General features: G+C 45.6%; 1 protein-coding gene across 2 annotated transcripts in view; it reads left to right on the top strand.

Annotated features, from left to right (window-relative positions):
- brip1 (BRCA1 interacting helicase 1) overlaps positions 1-19,629 on the top strand; it is a 53,838-nt gene that overhangs the window by 13,300 nt on the left and 20,909 nt on the right. For both annotated transcript variants that reach the window (XM_060074175.1, XM_060074176.1), the window contains 7 exons: positions 7,837-7,996; positions 8,350-8,471; positions 14,204-14,316; positions 14,601-14,683; positions 15,295-15,609; positions 16,789-17,631; positions 19,132-19,476. In XM_060074175.1, coding sequence (XP_059930158.1) covers positions 7,837-7,996; positions 8,350-8,471; positions 14,204-14,316; positions 14,601-14,683; positions 15,295-15,609; positions 16,789-17,631; positions 19,132-19,476 — 1,981 coding nt within the window. The remainder of the gene's footprint in view (positions 1-7,836; positions 7,997-8,349; positions 8,472-14,203; positions 14,317-14,600; positions 14,684-15,294; positions 15,610-16,788; positions 17,632-19,131; positions 19,477-19,629) is intronic.

Here is a 19,629-nt window from a genome sequence, read left to right as displayed (position 1 = left end):
TTGTCCATCCTTTGTTTGTTATGCATTCTTTGGTCATGAATAATTAAATTCCACTCCAGCCTGATTGTCACATCACTTCACAAAGGGGGGCCACTGGGTTTCACCTTCAGTGTGCGTGTCTCTGTGTTACACAGGTTTCATTCTCTCCAGTGTGAGTGGCCCTAATGACGGTGTAGTTGGCCAGCCGCAAACGTAGCTTTCACCGAGCCTAGTAAAATACATATCGCTTCCAACATTGACGTGCTTGACGTTTGAATAGAGCAGACATGTTTCGGGCTGCGTTGTTGTTTTTTTCCAATTTACTTTTTTCAAATTGTATTTGTTATAATCACTGGTTATTACGTTTGTATGTATATATTTTTAAAATATATAAATATGCAATCACATTTATTTATATTTATTTGATGGATCATGCAAGAGTTCTCTATCTCGATTTCACTCTGCTGATGCATTAATATTTAATCCAGAGATGCCTCTTAAAGATGAAGAGAGGAGGGCATATGAGGAGCTGGGGGTATTAATTGGAGACTGGATGCCTTGTTGGTGCCACTAAGTCCCGTCTGCCGTGTGTGTGTGTGCGTGTGTGTGTGTGTGTGTGAGCGTTTCTGTGTGTGTGTGTGTGTGTGTGTGTGTGTGTGTTAATGTGTGTGTGAGAGCCCGAGCATGCACAGCATGTACACAGCACACTCGTTTGTGCGAGCTTGCTTGTTTGTGACCGTGTATAAAGTGGTGAAAGACGCCAGGAACAACTCTAGACGTCCCTTTTCAATGCAATCCATTTCCACGGCTGGCTCTACCAGAGACACAGGGAGACCAGCAAGGTCATACTGCTGTCTATCCAGCGTCTCGCTATCTTGCAGCGCTCTCTCGAGGACTGCACATTGTAACATCGCTGCAGTAAAATGTTGAATTTGTATATCGAGTATTCATGTATTTTGTCAATCATATTATACGCCACAGTTTTAACCTGAAACCAATATCCGTAGCCAATAAGTATTAACCATGCATAAGAACATGTATGGTTCAAATTGTTGTGTGAATGAGATGTAATTTGTAATAGTATGTGTGATTTTCAGTGAAGAGCAACACGCTCTGGGATATCATACGCTGGAATGTAGCTCATGATATTTTTGACCAGATAATTAAGGACAAATCGTATTAATTATTGTACTTCCTTGCACAATCCTATTTTTTTGCATTATCTCGTTCATCTTCTGGCATTCAACTGCTGCAACATATAGCAAACCCCGCTGGACTGCTGGAGGTCGGGCATGTGTGGTTTTCGGACATAGGGTCTTGTGGTAATGAAGACACACACGGACACGCGTGCAGACACAGCCCGAGTTTTCCCCAGACAGACTGCGGGCGCTGCGGCTTTGTTGCACTTTGGCTTCACCAGCCCCCCGGTTAATGCCCATTAACCCCCCAGCCGCCCGGGCAGTCTGGTCCTAGCCTCGCAGGAAGGGACCCAGCAACACGGGGCACAGGGGAGGAGGTGCACGCTGGGGGGTTACAGAGGTGGAGGGTGGAGGGAGGGAAATACAAGATGCTTTTAAAGGAGATTAAGATAAGGGCTATTAGTGGCGATGTCGCCTTTCTGTCTACGAAGATGCGCCCAGACCGTGCCTTGGGCTGGGGTTTGTCCAGTGGCCAGGGTGGTGGTGGTAGTGGGTAAGCAGCAGTATGGAGGTGTCAATGGCTGGTGTGTGTCAAATCAAAGTCAAAATCTAACCCTGCTGCATCACACACACACACACACGCGCTCTGAATGGACCCCCTTCAGGTTATCTGAGAGACTATCAATATCAATCACCTAGTAAAAGATCTGCTCATACACTGCTGCTCAGTGTTATCAGCAGAATACATATTATCAACAGATCATTGATATAGTGGAGTAAACTCCACTTCCAACCTCTTTCCTTTGTTTTTGAAAATAATTATTTTGGGGAATTTGTTCAAACCTAAAATATCGCTGGTCATAGTACAAATGTATCTCTGTAAAACGTTGCTACACTGCTAGTAATTTCTTTATCCTCCATGGTAATATGTGTGTTTATGCATCTTAATCCACGTCTTTAGGAGTGTATGTATCATGTTGAGGGGAGGACTTTTTGTCAACGCTGAAGGTTTGAGCTTAGATAAATGTTTTATATGATCTTTTACAGTGGAAAATGTAGGGGTTACTGCAGTCCTGGTATAACTGGCTCCACTGCTGCCCTGGCTGGCTGTTTTACATTGTGTTGTTTCTAAATGAAAGATAGCTCTACCATCCTGCTCTTTGCACAACAACCGGTGTAATAAAAACGTACGTACTCGGCAAAAACAAGAGTTAACAAATTGTATATATTATGCAAATTTAATAATTTGTTCACACAATAGATCACACAATACTTAAAATATTCAAATCTTTGTGTAGTTTATAGTGTTGGGCAATTGATTTTGACTGCCCAAATAAATTAGCCAGAAATAATGAGTCAGTGCAGGCATTTGCTCATCAAATAATGTTTTTTTTCCTCTACATTAAATGTACAGTTCTTATTTGTCCATGGCCGCTTATTTAGTGAAAGGAAATAACTTCCAAAAATGTGCCTTAATTTTATGAATCCATTACGCCAAAATCGTTTGCCGTAATATTTGAGAAGTCATTCAACTTGCTTCATCATTGTTTTTTATCTCCATTAAAAAACTATTTTTTTAATTTGTTTGATTTAACACATTGTAGACAAAAGCACAGCACAATAACTGGGGCTAGAACTTTTATTTTGTAACTAATGGTATTCTTGCTCGTTTTTAGCTTTTGCGTTTCTTTGACTGAATTCTTGCAACAACTTTATGCTTATCCATAACTTTAATGACCCTGCCTATAAATGGATGGGGTAGGAATCGATCAATGTATGTTAAAAAACAAGTAGGATAGAAGGCCCACCCTGAGGCAAGCCTTGTTCCTGTTTGAAAATAGCACCTAATTTATAATCCATTTTAAGTGTTGAAAGAGGATTGATCACTGGAAAAGGGAGCTACTGATGTGCTTCAAAAACGAATGGTCCTTTTCAGTGGCCTTAAAGTCCTGTCTGGATCATCAAGAGATCTGATATAGATGGGATGAACGTAAAGGAGTTGGATGGTTATAATAAGAGCTACACCAGCCCCCAGTTGCATTCATATATTCATATCTCCTCTCTGGCCTGCTGCCCCTCTTCGTCCCCCACCTGTGTTTATACATCTGCATGTGTGAAGTCTGCCTGTTCCTGCGCATCATGTCGGCACGGCTACTAAGTCCCAACAGCTCAAGACCGAGACAAAGGCGGCTCACCTCCTGAAGCCACCAGCCCACTCCCCCCTCCCCTGTGGCGCTCCATCGCCACGCCGAGGGTGGCAGAAGGGGCAGACGACGGGGCTGCGGGGCCGGCGGTCCCGGAGGTGGCAGGTGGTGCAGGCCGCTGCCCGGCACCACCCCTTGGCGTGACGGCCGGCATCGTGTTTAGAGGCTGAATAATTTACCGCACTCTACAAGGCGTCTCCAGAGCGGTGGCGCTGTGTGAGGTTGTGTGTTGTGTGTTGTGTGTGTGTGTGTGTGTGTGTGTGTGTGTGTGTGTGTGTGTGTGTGTGTGTGTGTGTGTGTGTGTGTGTGTGTGTGTGTGTGTGTGTGTGTGTGTGTGTGTGTGTGTGTGTGGCAAGACCGTGGCTCCTCCTGGCCACATGTTATATTAATTCATGGCCTCAAAACCCCACGTCTATAATTCAGTAGGCAGCCAGCAGAGCTGTAACGTGCAGCCAACACACAGCTGACTGGCGGGCTGACACCTGGGGGGAGGGCCGGTGTTTTACGAGGACCGGCTACGGTGAGGGAGAGGGTGTACAAAAAACAAAGAGGAAGTGCAGGTCAGTGCTCCCGTGGCAAGGACCCACTGCTGGTTCCCGGCAGGCGAGAAGATCTGGCCCACTTTAGGCCACTTCATGGCAAAATGCAACCATGAATAATTAACTGTTTGTTGTGCCTTTTTGTTGCGCTGGCGTGCTAAATTATGCTCACTCCATCTGTGTGGCTCTGGCATTGTCTCTGGGTTTGAGTCCTGGAAGTGGCCTAAACATTGTATAATGGGCTTGTCTCACATGGTGGAATTTACCATCCGTGTTTGGCATTGCTATGTAGTGAGAATGAGACTGTATAATGGATCTGTAGTTTAAAGCTAAGGGTAATTGACTATCTATTATCATTTGGTGTGTGTGAATGGATTATATATGGTGGCCAACTGCTGTCTCATTTGTGTCGAAATTGTACGTAGGTAAATAATACAATAAATCTAAACAAATATACAAACATGCATGTCTGCCTAGAACATCTCGTAAGTGAAAGGCTGTTAGGGATGATAATAATACAACACATGTAAACAAATATGCAAAGATGCATATTTGCCCAGCACATCTCATATGTGAAAGGCCGGTAGGGATGTTGGTGTAGAGCGAGCTGGGAGCTTCAAAGGCACGACGAGTCAGATGCTTCATTTCATCAGGTTACATTTATTTAGAGGTTTCAATCATTGGGACACATGTAACGGCCTGTGGCTTATGTTTTGTCGGTTCTTTGATCTACTTGTAGCATATTTCCTCCAACATTGAGCCAATCTAGATTGGATACTATATAATTACTATCCTCATTGGATTTATGAGGATAAGTGTTTTGAGGGTTTATGTTTTTGAATGGAATCGCCTTACTTAACCTTGCCTAACATAAAAACATCAAGGAAAAGATTTGATCCCACAAACGCCCCCAGAGGCCAACCAAAAATACTCTTTAAACGAGTCTGGAACCTTTGTTACTGTGCAGATGTGATCTGTCATTGATTTGCTTTTGTCTCACGTATTGTTTTTGCTACATCAAGATGTTTTTTCATGGATCTTGTTTTTGGAATATTCATATAGTCATTACAGGATATTTTCTCATAATTATGAGATATTATCTTTTTATGTGTTTGTTAACGAACCAAACTACTAAATAATACTTACTTAATGAACCTATTACTTAGTAATGACTTCCAATGATACTTACTAAAGCAAGGGTATTTCACCAGCGTTTGTGTGAATTACACTCACTTTTGTCATATTTTGGCGCAAAGCCTTCATTGGGCAATAGTTACTGTGTGTGTGTGTGTGTGTGTGTGTGTGTGTGTGTGTGTGTGTGTGTGTGTGTGTGTGTGTGTGTGTGTGTGTGTGTGTGTGTGTGTGTGTGTGTGTGTGTGTGTGTGTGTGTGTGTGTGTGTGTGTGTGTGTGTGTGTGTGTGCGCGCGCAACATTGTAAGACTTGTGGGGCACTGCTGGGATGCTGCCGTTGTTTGTTTGGCTGAGCGGAAGGTAAGGCAAAATCGCAAATTGACATTTCACATTACGCCCCAGTCGGTCGCAGTCCACTACCCCGATGTGGGGCCCGTAGCAACACGTACTGTGTAAGAGAGGAGCTCCATACATTACTTATGAATGTGTGTGTATGTGCGATTGTCACTACTTCCACTGCTACACACACAGTTCAATGGAGGAACGCTATATTTGTTAAGTACGTTTCCGGTATTGTTTTTTGAGGAAACTGCAAATAAAGCGACATAATGTGGACTGCAAAATTTAAATGAAAGGGATTTTGCCCTTTGGGAGCTTTGACACCAGGTTTGAGCTGTTTCCAAAAGGGTGTGTTGATATTTTTTGCCAAAGAGCCGGGAAACTGCGCCTTTTACTAATTCATGTGAATACATGTTTGTATGCACTGTCTTTTTATTGTATGTTTGCATGTCATTTTTTTATGACCAGATTTATGGATTGCAAAAACTATCCATTTGTTTTTTAAGTAAAATATAATTGTATCACTTTTGGCTTAAAAGAAGTAATGAGTAAATGGCAAGGGTATAACGTATGTTAATGGAGATGTAGTATAGCACTCAAGACAATTTGGGTGTTTTGGCTGTTCTCGATTGTGCATTGGCTAACCGTTTCCAAGGCCGCCAGCTTGTCGCCTCCGCCCGGCCGGCTCCACAGCTCCCCCAGCAGACTCCACTCTCTCACGATGAGGGATACCGACACCACGGATGTAATTAAATGGCTGTGTCTCATCCAGACAGTGATGTTTACTCACAGTGTCTGCCAGATAAAAGCATTAGGGACCATTACCGCCAGCGACACACAAATGGTGGCTGGCCATATAGTGGCAGTGGATTGTGTGTCCACCACTTCCCATAAATCCCATAAGGCTAAGAAATGACAGCTATGGGGAATGAAAAACAACTTTGTAAACGAGGGCTCTTTGTGCAATTTCTGTGCCCTTGGAAAAAAAAAAAGAAGCCATTTGGGGTTTTATTATTATCAGGTTACGCTCTGGCCATTATCGGGTTACCCGTCATTTCGTGGCCGAAATGAAGAATGTTGGCCACGTGTGGAAGATCCTCTGTGCTGACAGGACCTCCTCGGCCCATCCATTGTGGCAGGATTTCAGGCCGGCTGCTCTCTGTAACACGGCCATCTCTTCATCTTTGCGCAGCCTGCCAGATAATGGTGGATTTGTTTAGTGGCAGATCTGCCTAAAGTACATAACATTAATAATTTACGGCCGCGGGCAAGATTGAACTGGAAAGCAATTGTGGGACAAACAGTTTGCCGGGTGGGAAGGTACATGTAAAGCAGGAGGGGAGCCTTTGTCGATGTAAACGCTGTGTCTTCAGTGAACGCGCCATGTTTTATTGATGGCTACTTCCTGGCCCTGCTTGTTCAAGGAGGCACCGACCTGATGAAATCTGCCTCACGCTTCATTTCACGATTCTGGAAGCGGTCACATTAGCATGCCAGGGACTCAGCGCTGCAGCATCGTCTCAGGACCACAACCAACCGACCCTAAGAATCCCCCCTGCCTTCCCACACCCTGGCCCTCCTTTTGTCTGCATGCATGATACTTGTGGTGTTCTTCACTAGGTGTACAACTTTATATCTGTCGATGCAGAAAAACAGGACCGGTTCACACTTAGGGACAAGCCCGTCACAAGTGGCGGCTCCCTTCCTGTGCCTTCCCGGCACGTCTCGGGACCCTGCTCCTGAACGGCGCCGGCCCGGAGCCAACATCATGACGCTGAGGAGCCTGCTGTGAGAAGTTTTCTGCTGATGACAAGAAGAACTTCTACTTGACCCCTCTAACACATTTCCAAGCCAGTGGAGATGGTCTATGATTGTGAAGCCATGCTTATTCAAGGATAAAATGTGCAGTGCACAGACACGGATTGGACCTCCGCGAGAGGAGAGGGCTTTTAGATCAATGTTCTTCCCCTGAGACTTGCTGACTTTTTGCACCAACAATAGCGCAGCAACAGTGATTTTCTTCGGAATATATGAGGCTTGGTCAGTGGAATGTGGCTAATCTCATCACTGTCGCCAGTGTAGTTATAGTCGGAAGGAAATCCTTACAAAAGAAGAACATCAGAGGAGGTCATCAGATTTATGAGCCTTCAATATCAGCCGTTCAATATGTTGCATTTGTAATATGTGCAGTCAATCGTTTTTTGTTCAATGCAAAAACCATGAAACCATTAGTTGTATCGCTATTCGCCCTTCTGGCTTCAGAAATCTTTATTTTGGCTAGCTCCTTGTTCAAAGGTCAAGCAGAAATTATTTTTAAACAAGCTAGAGGCAAGTTGGGTGTTTCTAATGTACCTTCTTTTTCTGACCCAATTGTCAAAAGCACCACATTATGCAGCTTTCACATCTAGTAACAAGGATCTGCAAACTCTTAGGAATATTTACTATTGGTAAGATGAGCAACCTTCTGATCACACAAAACTTTGTCCTCTTCTGTGCCTTTGACAGATGCTGGAAAAACTGCGAGATCGCTGGATCAACACGGGTCTGTGGGAGAAGATGGAGGAGAGGAAGACTGTGATCACGGAGCCCCGCGGCGGCGCCAAGGGAGACTTTGATGAGCTGCTGCAGCGGTACTACGACGCCATCCAACACCCAGGGGAGCGAGGTGAGATCCCTGCACACTAGGGCTCCCTGCTAGACCTTCCTCTGGCACTCGAGGGAGGGTTTTTTGATTGTATTTAATATTTTCTTCCAAAGATTGTCTTAATAATCTTACTGTTAAACATTTTATCATGCTTCAAATGATTCACACCATGATTTAACAGTGATTGAGATAGATGCCAAGCATACTATACTGACAATAACTTTTTATTATCTATTAAAATAGATTAATGTTGCCATACTTTTATTTGGCATGATTTTACTGATATGATATGATAAGATATCAAAAATAATTAGAAATAAGGAGAAAGATAAAGTAGGATTGCCCAAATTCCTTATTCCTTCGTTGTGCTACAGACGGGGCCTTGCTGATTGCTGTCTGCAGGGGTAAAGTAAGCGAAGGCTTGGATTTCACAGACGACAATGCCAGGGCAGTGGTCACCATCGGCATTCCCTTCCCCAACATCAAGGGCCACCAGGTCTGGAAAAAACTATGATTTTACATATACGTTTAACACTGTATTAGAATCATGCACTGTTCTCTAGATCAAGATGATATGTTCATGTGACATTGTTTATTATTGTGCTGGTTATTTATATCTCTATATAATATGTAATATTATACAGGGCTCTTTTTTCACTAGGAGCACTTTGGCCCCCAACTGAAAATTGTAGGGGCACAACCAGAAATTTTAGGGGCATACACCGTAAATCAACATGTGATTTTCCCGACTGTCGGTTCAGTCGGGTTGGACGCCTGAACAACGTGGGTCGGACGCGGGTCTTGCCATTGCGAGCGTGACTTGGATGCGTGCTGGATATGTTATTCAGGAGCGGAGGAGTCAACTGAAACTGTCAACAGTGGATGATGTACTTTTTTTGCACAGCATCTAAAGCACCAGGCCAAACACCACATAGTGTAATTCCCCGGCGTTCCAACTAATGTGTCTAATTTTCCTTCGGGTGCGGGTCGGGCGGCGATATGAATTAATAGCGGCTCGGGTCGGGTGCCACAGCGCTACTGTGGGAACACGGGTCGGATGCGGCTTTAAGTATCGCGGGTACGGGCGTGTGCGGGTTTGCATAATAAGACCCGTGCAGGACTCGTGCGGGAAGAACGAGTCAATAGTCTCCATCTGATTATAGTGATACGGATGTTCAGAGGAATAAATTAGCCTCCTTTTCTTCTTTCTGTAACAACCCTGCTCTCTCCATCCTGGGGCTCTGCCGTGTCCTTCGGGGCACAAGAGAGGCATGACCTTTTAGATTTCAAAATCTCCTTCCACCCCTCATCTCCCTACTTCGACTCCACCCTCCTTTCTTACCTTCAGACCCTTCTGACTGTTCTGCCACTGAACGAAAGACTTCTGTGGATTAGCTTGGTCGTACATCATAGCCCACAGGGGAGCCAGCCTTACAGTGGGGCTTTGAGTACCAAATGTTTCTCTGAGAGATCGGATATCAAAACAATACTCAGTATTTGGTATCCGGTGTATATATGCAGAGGCATATATGCTTTAGGTGAATTGCCCCTGTAATGAACAACGGTGAATGGCTTTGTTGCTTTCGCACCTCCCTCCATCTTGGCCATTGCCCGGTTCCCTTTTGAATCTGTATCCTTGCAACAGGGGTTTATGCCCCCCTGGAGAAGCCCCGGAGGACATGCAGAGTAAATGTCTCGCTAGTTGACCCCGTTACGGCTGCCTAGGGGGGACACTGAAACTAATGACTGCTCCCCGGCCAGCGCTTCTGCTGAGGCAGCACTGCAGGCCCGCCAAACTGTTTTACACTCGTACAGCCGCTTCCTGTAGCGCTCAGAGCCACTTCCTCTAGCGCTCTCTCAGAGCCGCTACTGGGTCAGACACGTTCATTCACTCGTGCTTTGCCACCCATCCCTGTGCGCATGGACACGGACCGATTGGTCTGATGCAAAATACAAACATAGCATTGTCTTTATTATTGTTGATGTAATAATCTCTAAACATATTCAAATGAATTAATCTATATTGCCCGCCGCTAGAGTGTACACTCTCTGTATAAGACACACACACACACACACACAGACACACAGACACAGAGTCTCTATACGTACCACACTCTTCATTAAAACGGTTCCGCCGCAGTACCGCAGGCACTTGGCTCTATAACACGCACATTTCTGCTGTGCAGGACATGGCTGTGTTACCTCACCCGCTCTGCCCTGCGTTAATAGAGGCGCGCCCCACTGCCCGGCTCAGGAGTGCACACCTCAGCCTCTTTCCACTTTTAAAGATTACAGCACCCTTAATACTATCACAAGCTGCATTCCCAGACAGACAAAAACAGTGTTGGGTGCACAACCTAACACAGTAAAAGGCCTCAGACACGGCACGAGACTTAACTGGCCCGTTGTGTTATTGTGACCCGGAGATCAAAGACTGCATTAAAAGTCCACTGCGGAGAAAGCTACTCTACAGTGGGAATTATTTATGTATATGTAAGCAAGTGTTTTTTCAATGTCATGCCTTACAGTGAACCAGCGGGTCCATTCGTGAGTCGGTGAAACATTCGGTGGCTTTAACAGGCAATAAAAAGACACTTACAGCTGATATGGCATCTCTCTGAGCCTAATGAAAGGGCCTGTAGACACGTTAAGGCACAAAACCAAACCTTTGTCTCTCCGCTATGATGCTTCAATGAAGATAACGTGAGAGAACTCTTGGTGAGTGTGCAGAAAGATAGCTTTAGGGTTGAGGGGTTCACAGGTACCAAGTGGTTGGTTATGCTTCCCTGTGGCAGTTCTACAACAATAAACAGTGCATTCAAATTAATATCCCATTAACATGCAGACTCCACTGCCAGGGTTAACATTTGACCCCTTTCAAGACCCGCTGTTCGAATGCATCTCGAGAGATCCGGTGGTAACTGAAACGCTATACAACATGACAGGATATGCCAAAGGCACAAAACATCCATTTGGGGACCCTCAGTGTCGTCCGAAATGTGTACAGGCTTCCTGGTCGTATTGGTGAGGGAGTAGCCAACATCATCACAGAAACCATGACCAATGATGCGTCTTCGTTCTTGAGAAGCCATTCTGATGCCATGCAACTAGATCCAGCCTAGTTTCTTCTTTTAAAGTAATAAAACAACTTAAATCTCTAGCTGCGTCATTTCACATCAGAGTTTGAGGCCCGCAATAATGCTTGGTGAATGCAATTCCTTTCAGATGTAATCGGTGGGGAGGCAATGTCTGGTTGAACTCTAAACTTCTCTTTTGTATAGAATAGAATAATCTTTATTGTCATTGTACAAGACAACGAAATTTTGTATGGAGCAGTCCTCCTCCAGTTGCACAGTTCTATAAATAAAATAAATAAATAAATAAATCAGTATCAGCAATATATAAATATATATATATATATGCACACACATACACATACACACATACATATATATATACATATATATATATACACACATAAATAAAATACGTATATAAATAGTCCTGAAGTGCAATAGTGCAATCATGTGTGTATGAGATGAGATGGGGAGTATCAGTGTGGCAATAGAGTGGGAGTGGAGTTTAGCAGTGTCACAGCTCCATGATAGAAACTGTCCTGCAGTCTTGTAGTGCGGGCGGGCAGTGTCCTGTATCGTCTTCCTGAGGGCATGAGAGTGAAGAGGCAGTGTCCAGGGTTTGTGCTGTCTCTGAGGATGCCCATAACCCTCAGAGTACAGCGGGTCTGGTAGATGTCCTCCAGTCTGGGGAGCTGGGTGCCGGTGATCCTCTCAGCCGTCTTAATGATGCGCTGGAGAGCTTTCCTATCATCTGTGGTGCAGCCAGAGTACCATGCGGTGATGCAGTATTTGAGAACTGACTCGATGGCTGACCTGTAGAAGCTCACCAGCAGCTTTTGTGGGAGACATGCCCTCTTCAAGCACCTCAGGAAGTAAAGCCTTTGAAGTCCTTTCTTGGCCGTCGCGGTGGTGTTGACGGTCCAAGTCAGGTCATGACTGATGTTGACCCCGAGGTACCTGATGTTCTGCACAACCTCCACTGTCTGGCCGTCGATGGTGATGGGGTGATGGACGAAGTCGAAGGGCTTCGTCTTCCTCCTGAAGTCCAGGATCATCTCCTTTGTTTTTGCTGCGTTGAGGATCAGGTTGTTCTCTCGGCTCCAGCTCACCATGTTCTCTACCTCTGTCCTGTAGGCAGCCTTGTTGTTGCTTGAGATCCTGCCTACCACCATGGTGTCGTCTGCAAATTTAAACATGGTGTTGGCCTCGTGGGTGGGTTTGCAGTCGAGAGTGTAGAGGGAGAAGAGGAAGGGGCTCAACACACAACCCTGTGGTGCACCGATGTTCAGGGTGATGCTGGAGGAGACCTGTCTCCCCATTCGCACAGTCTGTGGTCGGCCAATATATGCAATGCATTTGCGAGTTGTACGAGTTCTATTCATTTATGTCTATATTTATAAATATGTGTTTTCTTTGGACGCAGTTTCAAGCATTTTACCAGATGAATTGAGAATAACTCAATTCAGGGCATGTTTTTCTTTCCGTCTCGGTTGTAGTCTTTGTTTATCAGGCTCTCTGTGCGGGGGGGCATCTGTTGCATGACCCCTAGCGAGTGTGTATGTATAGACACGTCAATTGTCTAAGGATGAACCACTCTGCTGTCAGCTATGCCACATGAGGCAAATGAGGCGCTTCACAATCTCAGTGACAGGCACAAGATGTCCCAGACGGCCAGGGGCATGCACACTGCCACACACGCATACAAACACGCATACATAGACGCACACACACACACACACACACACACACATACACACTCTCAAGCGCCGATGTAGTCAGCTGCAAATCATGCCTATTGGTCAGATCTGTTTTTAGCGACTAACGGGTAGCTGCGGAGGACGGGGCCAGAGCAAGGGAGCAATCTCTTGACATTTTAACTAATCCCTTCTAGCTGCTGGTTTTCTTGCACATTTAGAAGACTCGCTAGCAGCCAGAATTGGCTTTTTCACATATGCAAGCTGTCACGTCACATTGAGCGTTGACATGGTCACGGATCACAGACGCGATGGGTGGAATGCTAAAACGGGCTGTGATTGGATCTGGATGACACCAGTGGCTTGGGGCTGCTCCCCCTCCCCCTTCGCCCATCCTGTTCCCAGCAAGTTGGGTTTGAGGAGTGGATTGGTTAACCGCTACTGTCTCTCAGACAACTCATCCGACATCCAACTACATCACTGCCAGTTCTATGTGAGAAGAATAGCCAACATCATTTACATATTTTATAAACATCCTCTGAAGAAGACTGGTGACCTCACATATGTACATTCTGCAAGCTGCACAACGCCGTTTATGTTTTGGTTTTTACAGGAGAAGCTGGTGTCCAGCTGTGCCTGTGTGTGTGTGTTCGTGCTTCTGAGGTGTAGCAGTTAGTCACGTCAAACTTTTTTGGAGTGACATTCAAGATGTTTTCCTGTGCCGGTACTAGTTTATGTTGATGCGGCACAAATCAAGTAAGGCGCTGACATTGTTGCGTGATGCCCCGGTAACCTCGGTCCCCGCGTAGGAGGGGAGGGGGAGGAGGGGGGTGTACCTGTTGCCCTGTCCCCGTGCGTTTGGGTGCTCTGGGCAAACACGCGGTACCTGTCAGAAGCAGTTAGAGGCGGTGCTCGCCAAAGCTGCCCAGCATTGCAGCCCGTCAGACGCCAGCTGAACTTTTCACTTGTCAATTTTGAAAGGTTAGTGCAAAAAAACAAAAACAGACGCGACAGACGCATATGGATGGATGCTTTCCTGGCGTATTTCTTTCCTTTAGTGTGCGAGGGTGGTGGCCGAGCTCGTATGGACTGCACCACCTCCTTTGCATCTGCCTCCATCCCCGTCTTCCTCTCTTCCCCCCCCCCCCCTACACACACACACACACACACACACACACACACACACACACACACACACACACACACACACACACACACACACACACACACACACACACACACACACACACACACACACACACACACACACCAGTCTGTGAGGGGCAGCCGGTAACCCAATGACTTCAGGTGTCCTTCAGTGACACGGTCACCTTACTGGATCCATATGCTTCACTCTTATGTGGTTGCATGATGATGTCCCACAGCTCCATACGGCTAACCGTTAACCATGAGATCTGCTCCGAAGGTTGATGATATTGTGATGACCCCCCCCCCAGGTGGAGCTCAAGATGAAGTATAACGATCAGCACTGCAAAAGTAGGGGTCTCCTTCCAGGCAACCGTTGGTACGAGATCCAGGCCTACCGCGCTCTAAACCAGGCCCTGGGGAGGTCAGTGTCCAACAAAAGACCCTTCTCACAAACACGTCGGAGGAGGTCAAACTTAGGTTTCGCTCGTAACACTCATTATCGGTCTGCTCCTTTTACGAACGAGGGCACGGCTATTTAACTTTTCTAGTTTATTCTACCACCCCTACCCGAGTTCATAATGGGAGCAGAAAAGGGTTTGTCCTGCAATGATGCCTGTGAGAAGAGGGTCTATGATGCATAAGGATTTGGTATCACACTTTTCTTTAGGAAGTATTATAATATTTTATGTATTACATTTTCTACAGGTGTATCCGCCACAAGAACGACTGGGGTGCTCTCATTTTGGTGGATGACCGTTTCCGGAATAATCCAAATAAGTACATCACAGGTGACTGAAATGCATTCCTGCTTATAGTTCTGTGCTAGATCATTGACAATCTCACTGTTTCATGAATGTCATCTTTCATTTGGCTTTTAGCACTATTACCATATTGGACTGTAATTCTTATTTTTTTTACTTTAATATTGTCTGCCCAGCTGGAACCAATTGCAAATGTGCATTCAAAATCCATGTGCATTAAAGGTCTTTGAATGCACATGTTAATCCATGGCAATTTCAGGGACTATAATTGGGAATAGTGTGCTTTGTACTGATGATAAAGGACCTGAGATGTCTGTGTGGATGTCTCTGCTTGGACACTAGATGGCAATGGTTATCCATTACAAAAGGTTGCATTATTTATTATCCTTAAGGAGGTGAATAAATATTTGTACCTTACAGTGTGTCTCTTATAATTACTTGTTTATTAAATTGGATGCCTTTTTATGAATGGCTGTCTCCAGGGTCCAACATTTATTTTTAATTTTGTGAGTGGAAAGATCGACAGGCCAAAACATTTTCTAAATATATATATATATAATGTATGATATAAGTCTAATTTACAAACTGATGTGCCGTTGGGTGGTGGCAGGGGCTAATGGTGACCCTCTGTGCTCCAGGCCTGTCCAAGTGGGTGCGGCAGCTGGTGCGGCACCACGACACCTTCAACGGGGCTATGCAGTCCCTGGCCGCGTTCTCCCACTTTCAGCAGGGGGCAGAAGCAACCCACGGCAGCGTCCTCCAGAGCCCGTCGGGATTTAAGCAGCACCCAGCCAGCCAGCAGTCCCCCCTCGGTCTGGGGGACGGACCGGCGTGTGCCCCCCTGTCCGCATCGGCCAAGCACGAAGACCCCAGCCACAAGAACACTAAACCCCCTCAGTCTTCAACTGTTGATCCCATCATGTCTGGGATGGCTGGTGCTAGTGTGAGGGGAGGTGAGCTTCACTGATGCAGGAGGAAGATGAGGACAAATTAAAACACTCAGAGAAACACACCGTTAGGAGACCCGGTTTATGGTCTGGGTGATATCCAAGAATGTAGAGCTTATCATGGGGATAGAATTAAACAAGATATTTTCATTTCCTGGTGTCAATGAATGTTAAATGTTTTGGTAGATTATTCATTAAATGGGGGTAAAATAGAAATCATCTAAAATAGGAACCTCCTATTGGATCACTTTTTAGGTCATGGTTTCTCAGATGGTATTCCAAAACTGTGCTTGATATGGCAATGCATGAATTTGTATTACAAGTTATCCACTAGAGCTAAATTAAAGAGGATGGATGATCACATGCAATGTTTATTTCATAACGAGGACATTTAAGAGGGCCCTCTTAACTGCCATTCATTTCCTCTTTTTTAATGGATTTATTTTACAATTGATTGAGTCATGCTCAATTTTATAACCCGATTTCAAGAGCATCCTGTTCTGCTACCCTGGCAGGATGGTAGCATTCAAAGCCAATGCGGTCTGCGCTACCTTCTGTGCTTCAAGCAAACGTGCAAATGTTCTGCCATGAGATAATGTGCTGTAGTGACGTCTTTGCACATCGCCTAGCCTAGCACCTATTGTCTCAAGGGTCAGGACAAGGTTGAGCTGTTTGCTCCATTGAATTTGGTGTGGTGGATAGGGGTGGCGGAGGCAGATACTGGCTGTGGCGGGGAGTGGGGGCGGGGTTGGTTTTGGTTCTTTGAAAGGTTGCGTGGAGGAGGGGTGAGCTGAGTGGCTTGCCTCATTACTGTAAGGTCTCCTGCGTGCCTGAGTGGCACTGGAGCGAGCGGATGTGCAGATGTTGGACTGTTGCTTTTAATTAAATCCCCATGACCTTTTTTTGGGTTAGATTGAGCGTACACATTACAGTTCATGTTTTTTCTTTCCTTGTATGAAACCCACATCTTATAAAATAACACTTATGCAGACGCCCAATTCTTAATTAATAAAAAAAAATCCTGGGCTAATAATTGAATAAATAAGTGCATGCATTTCTTTTTATGCTATCTTTTTTCCGAGAATTTGTCCTATATGCCATTCTGAAAAGAAGGGGTTATTACAGGACAGTCTTTGTAAAAGTTATTTTGATAACAACACTGAATTCTGCCTCTTCTTTTTGCAGACACTGAAAAGATGTCTAACACTGAGCCGGCGTGTCCGACCCGCGCACACCACGACACCGAGCCCAGGGCGCAAGCACCGGCCCTGGCGCCTGTGCATGGCTCCATGCCTGCGGGCACCCCGTTGAAGAGGCCCCTCTTCAGAGCGCAGAGAGACATCGCCCGGCCCGACCACCAGCAGCAGTCAGAACCACCTGACCTGGTCGAGGGAATGGATGTCCCCAACACGCACCTTCCTCATCCTCATGCAGAACCGTGCTCGCGAGGCGATGCCGGCAAAACCGACTGTTTGTCTGGTGTGCCGGTGGCTGTGAAGGAACTGGCTGCCATGGCGACCTCTCCCTGCTGTCACGGAGAGCAGCCTCTGGCAGACGGCCGTGAAGGGGAGGACGACGACGACGACGACGAAGAGGAGGAGGAAGACCTAACAATGTTCTTCACTCCAGAGCTTTTCGAGGACGAGGATGATGAGGAAGTGGAGGAGGCCATGCCTGTGTCCAGGATAGACGGCCGTGTGATCCCCATCAGGCCAGCCCAAGAGACGCTGAGCCTAAGGAAAGATGTAGAAGAATGTGCCCCAAACGGCCATGGAGACGGAGTCGTCTCCATGGTTGGGGATAGTGCGGGGTCAGAGCTGACGCTCTGTCACCAGCCTCCGAGAGGCAGCGTGGTCAGCGCCGAGGAGCAGGCCGGGACACCGCCCTGCAGTCAGCAGCAGACAGCAGAGTCCTCAGGTCAGGAGGTGCGAGTGCAGCAGAGGGAGGAATGTGAGAGTAGGCAGTCAGGCACCAGGGCTAACCGCCTGGCCCGGTCCTCCAGGCAGAGAGCACCCCCGACTCCGTCAGGTAAAAGCCACCCGACCACTCCACCCATAACACAGTGGTTAACTAGCCCAAAGTAAATACTGATGCCCCTAGATGAGCAGGCCCTCCATCCTGGCTCCAGACAGGCCAGCTCATATCTCAGCGCAGCCCCCCACTCATTCAGCGTGACAGCTCAGGCCTCATCAAGGCCATTAAGGCCGTCTAAGCGCACTTATCAGTGGGAGAAAACAAGCCTATCTTACCAATGTTATTTAAATTATGTGGCTATTTTAATGCGCTGTCTCTTTTTAAAGAGGCTGAGTGATTAAATAGCGAGGCTAGGTCTGTAGCTCTTAATGAGATGTATATAGTGGGGCCGTGCAGACGCGCCTGACTTAGCGGAACTAAGAGGCCCTCGTTCTCTGCATCAGGGGGATGAGGAACTCGCGTGATAATCGGCTACAAACTAGAGGGGCTCATTTGGGCTTGTGGTGCAGAGGTTTACAATTGTTTGAGGAAAATAAAAATATATATATATATATATATATATATATTTGTTGGTTTGTATTTCTTTTTATGAAAGAAAAAAAAAACATACAGGCAAAAATTATTTTGTGATTATGCAATACTGAAGACTCAAGTAAAATGTATCCAGTTTATATTTTCATTGGATGTGGGTTTGAAAAGGACGAAGACAGTATATGGCTGTAAATGTTTATTTGTCTGATAATTAAAACTTTGGCAATTAAAACTTAATGTGATGTATATCATGTGTTTTGGGTCAGCAAGGTTATACTTTACAACGCGTATTACCAAATAGTGAAATCTAAGGATCAGCTTGTTCTCAAACCGACCAGAGCAATTTAGCCAAACTACCAACATTTTACTGTTTTCCTTGCCATTAGGGTGGGTTTTTCGGGGTCAAATTACTTTTCACACAACATCTAAGCTCTGATTGAGGAAGTCTGTGTACGCATGAACTTATGTGATTTGTCATTTGGCCAAATTGTATCTCTTATTCAATTTTGAATGCAGATCAGTGTCAAAGTGTAACATGAAATTCTAATTAAACAGGATCCTTTTAAGATCATTTGTCTACTCATATTTAACTTAAAACTAATGGTTGATTTTTGCTCAGAATGAGCTTAAATTACTCTTCCTTTAAAAGACTGCTCGTTAAAATCATTATCCAAACAATGCGTGGGTAGTGCACACAAATGTGTGTTAAACGCACCCTAATAGGTATTCCACATGACTGGGAGATTTGTTAATGGCTTTGACTGGCTCTGGCTTTGTTAGTGGTTCTGTATTCCTTTTCTGTTATTTCATGAACCCATTTTCTTTTCATGTGAAATATGGAAATATGTTCATGAAAGGGGTGCTGTAGCTAAAGCAGTGTAAGTGGTTCTATATAAACAAGTAAAATATGAACGACCTTGCATAGTCTTCCTTTTTATGCCAAAACATAAGATCCTTACAAACCTATGAGGACTACGGTTAGTCTACATTAACTAAATGCATACGTATTGATCAAATTAACAGGTGAGCTCCACGTGGGACAGTCCCATTCAGGGAGGAGCACTCCTCCTCGACATCGGACCAGAAACAATCGGAGAAGAATATCTCCTGAGCCCAAGCCAGAGGCCCGTGAACAGAGAGACCTGAAGGAGACACGTCTAACGCGGGCTGTACCACAGGTTAAAACTAAACAAACACAGCAGGGCCCCGTCAGACTGCTAGATGCATCCCCAGCCCCGCAGGCCGGAGCACGAACCAAGTACACAAGAAAGACCTCCGCTGCCCGGGACGCAAAGCACCAAGAACCACCCACCACTCCTCCCCGCTCCGCCTGCACAGAATATGTTATGGTCACTCCCAAGCAAATAGGTAGGAGCCCAGGGGCTCGGGGTTGTGTACACTATCGCATCAGAGCGACGTTATTGTTCTTTTTGGTGTCTGAAAAGGTTGAGGAAAATTGTCCTTTCGGTTAAGATCGAGATTTGTGCTGGAATCAGTCATTTAAGAGATGATTTACTTTAT

The sequence above is a fragment of the Gadus macrocephalus genome, chromosome 16 (assembly GCF_031168955.1).
Source record: "Gadus macrocephalus chromosome 16, ASM3116895v1".
NCBI lineage: Eukaryota > Metazoa > Chordata > Actinopteri > Gadiformes > Gadidae > Gadus > Gadus macrocephalus.
Note: the sequence above shows the minus strand (reverse complement) of the source record. Positions and strands in the feature narration are given on the sequence as shown.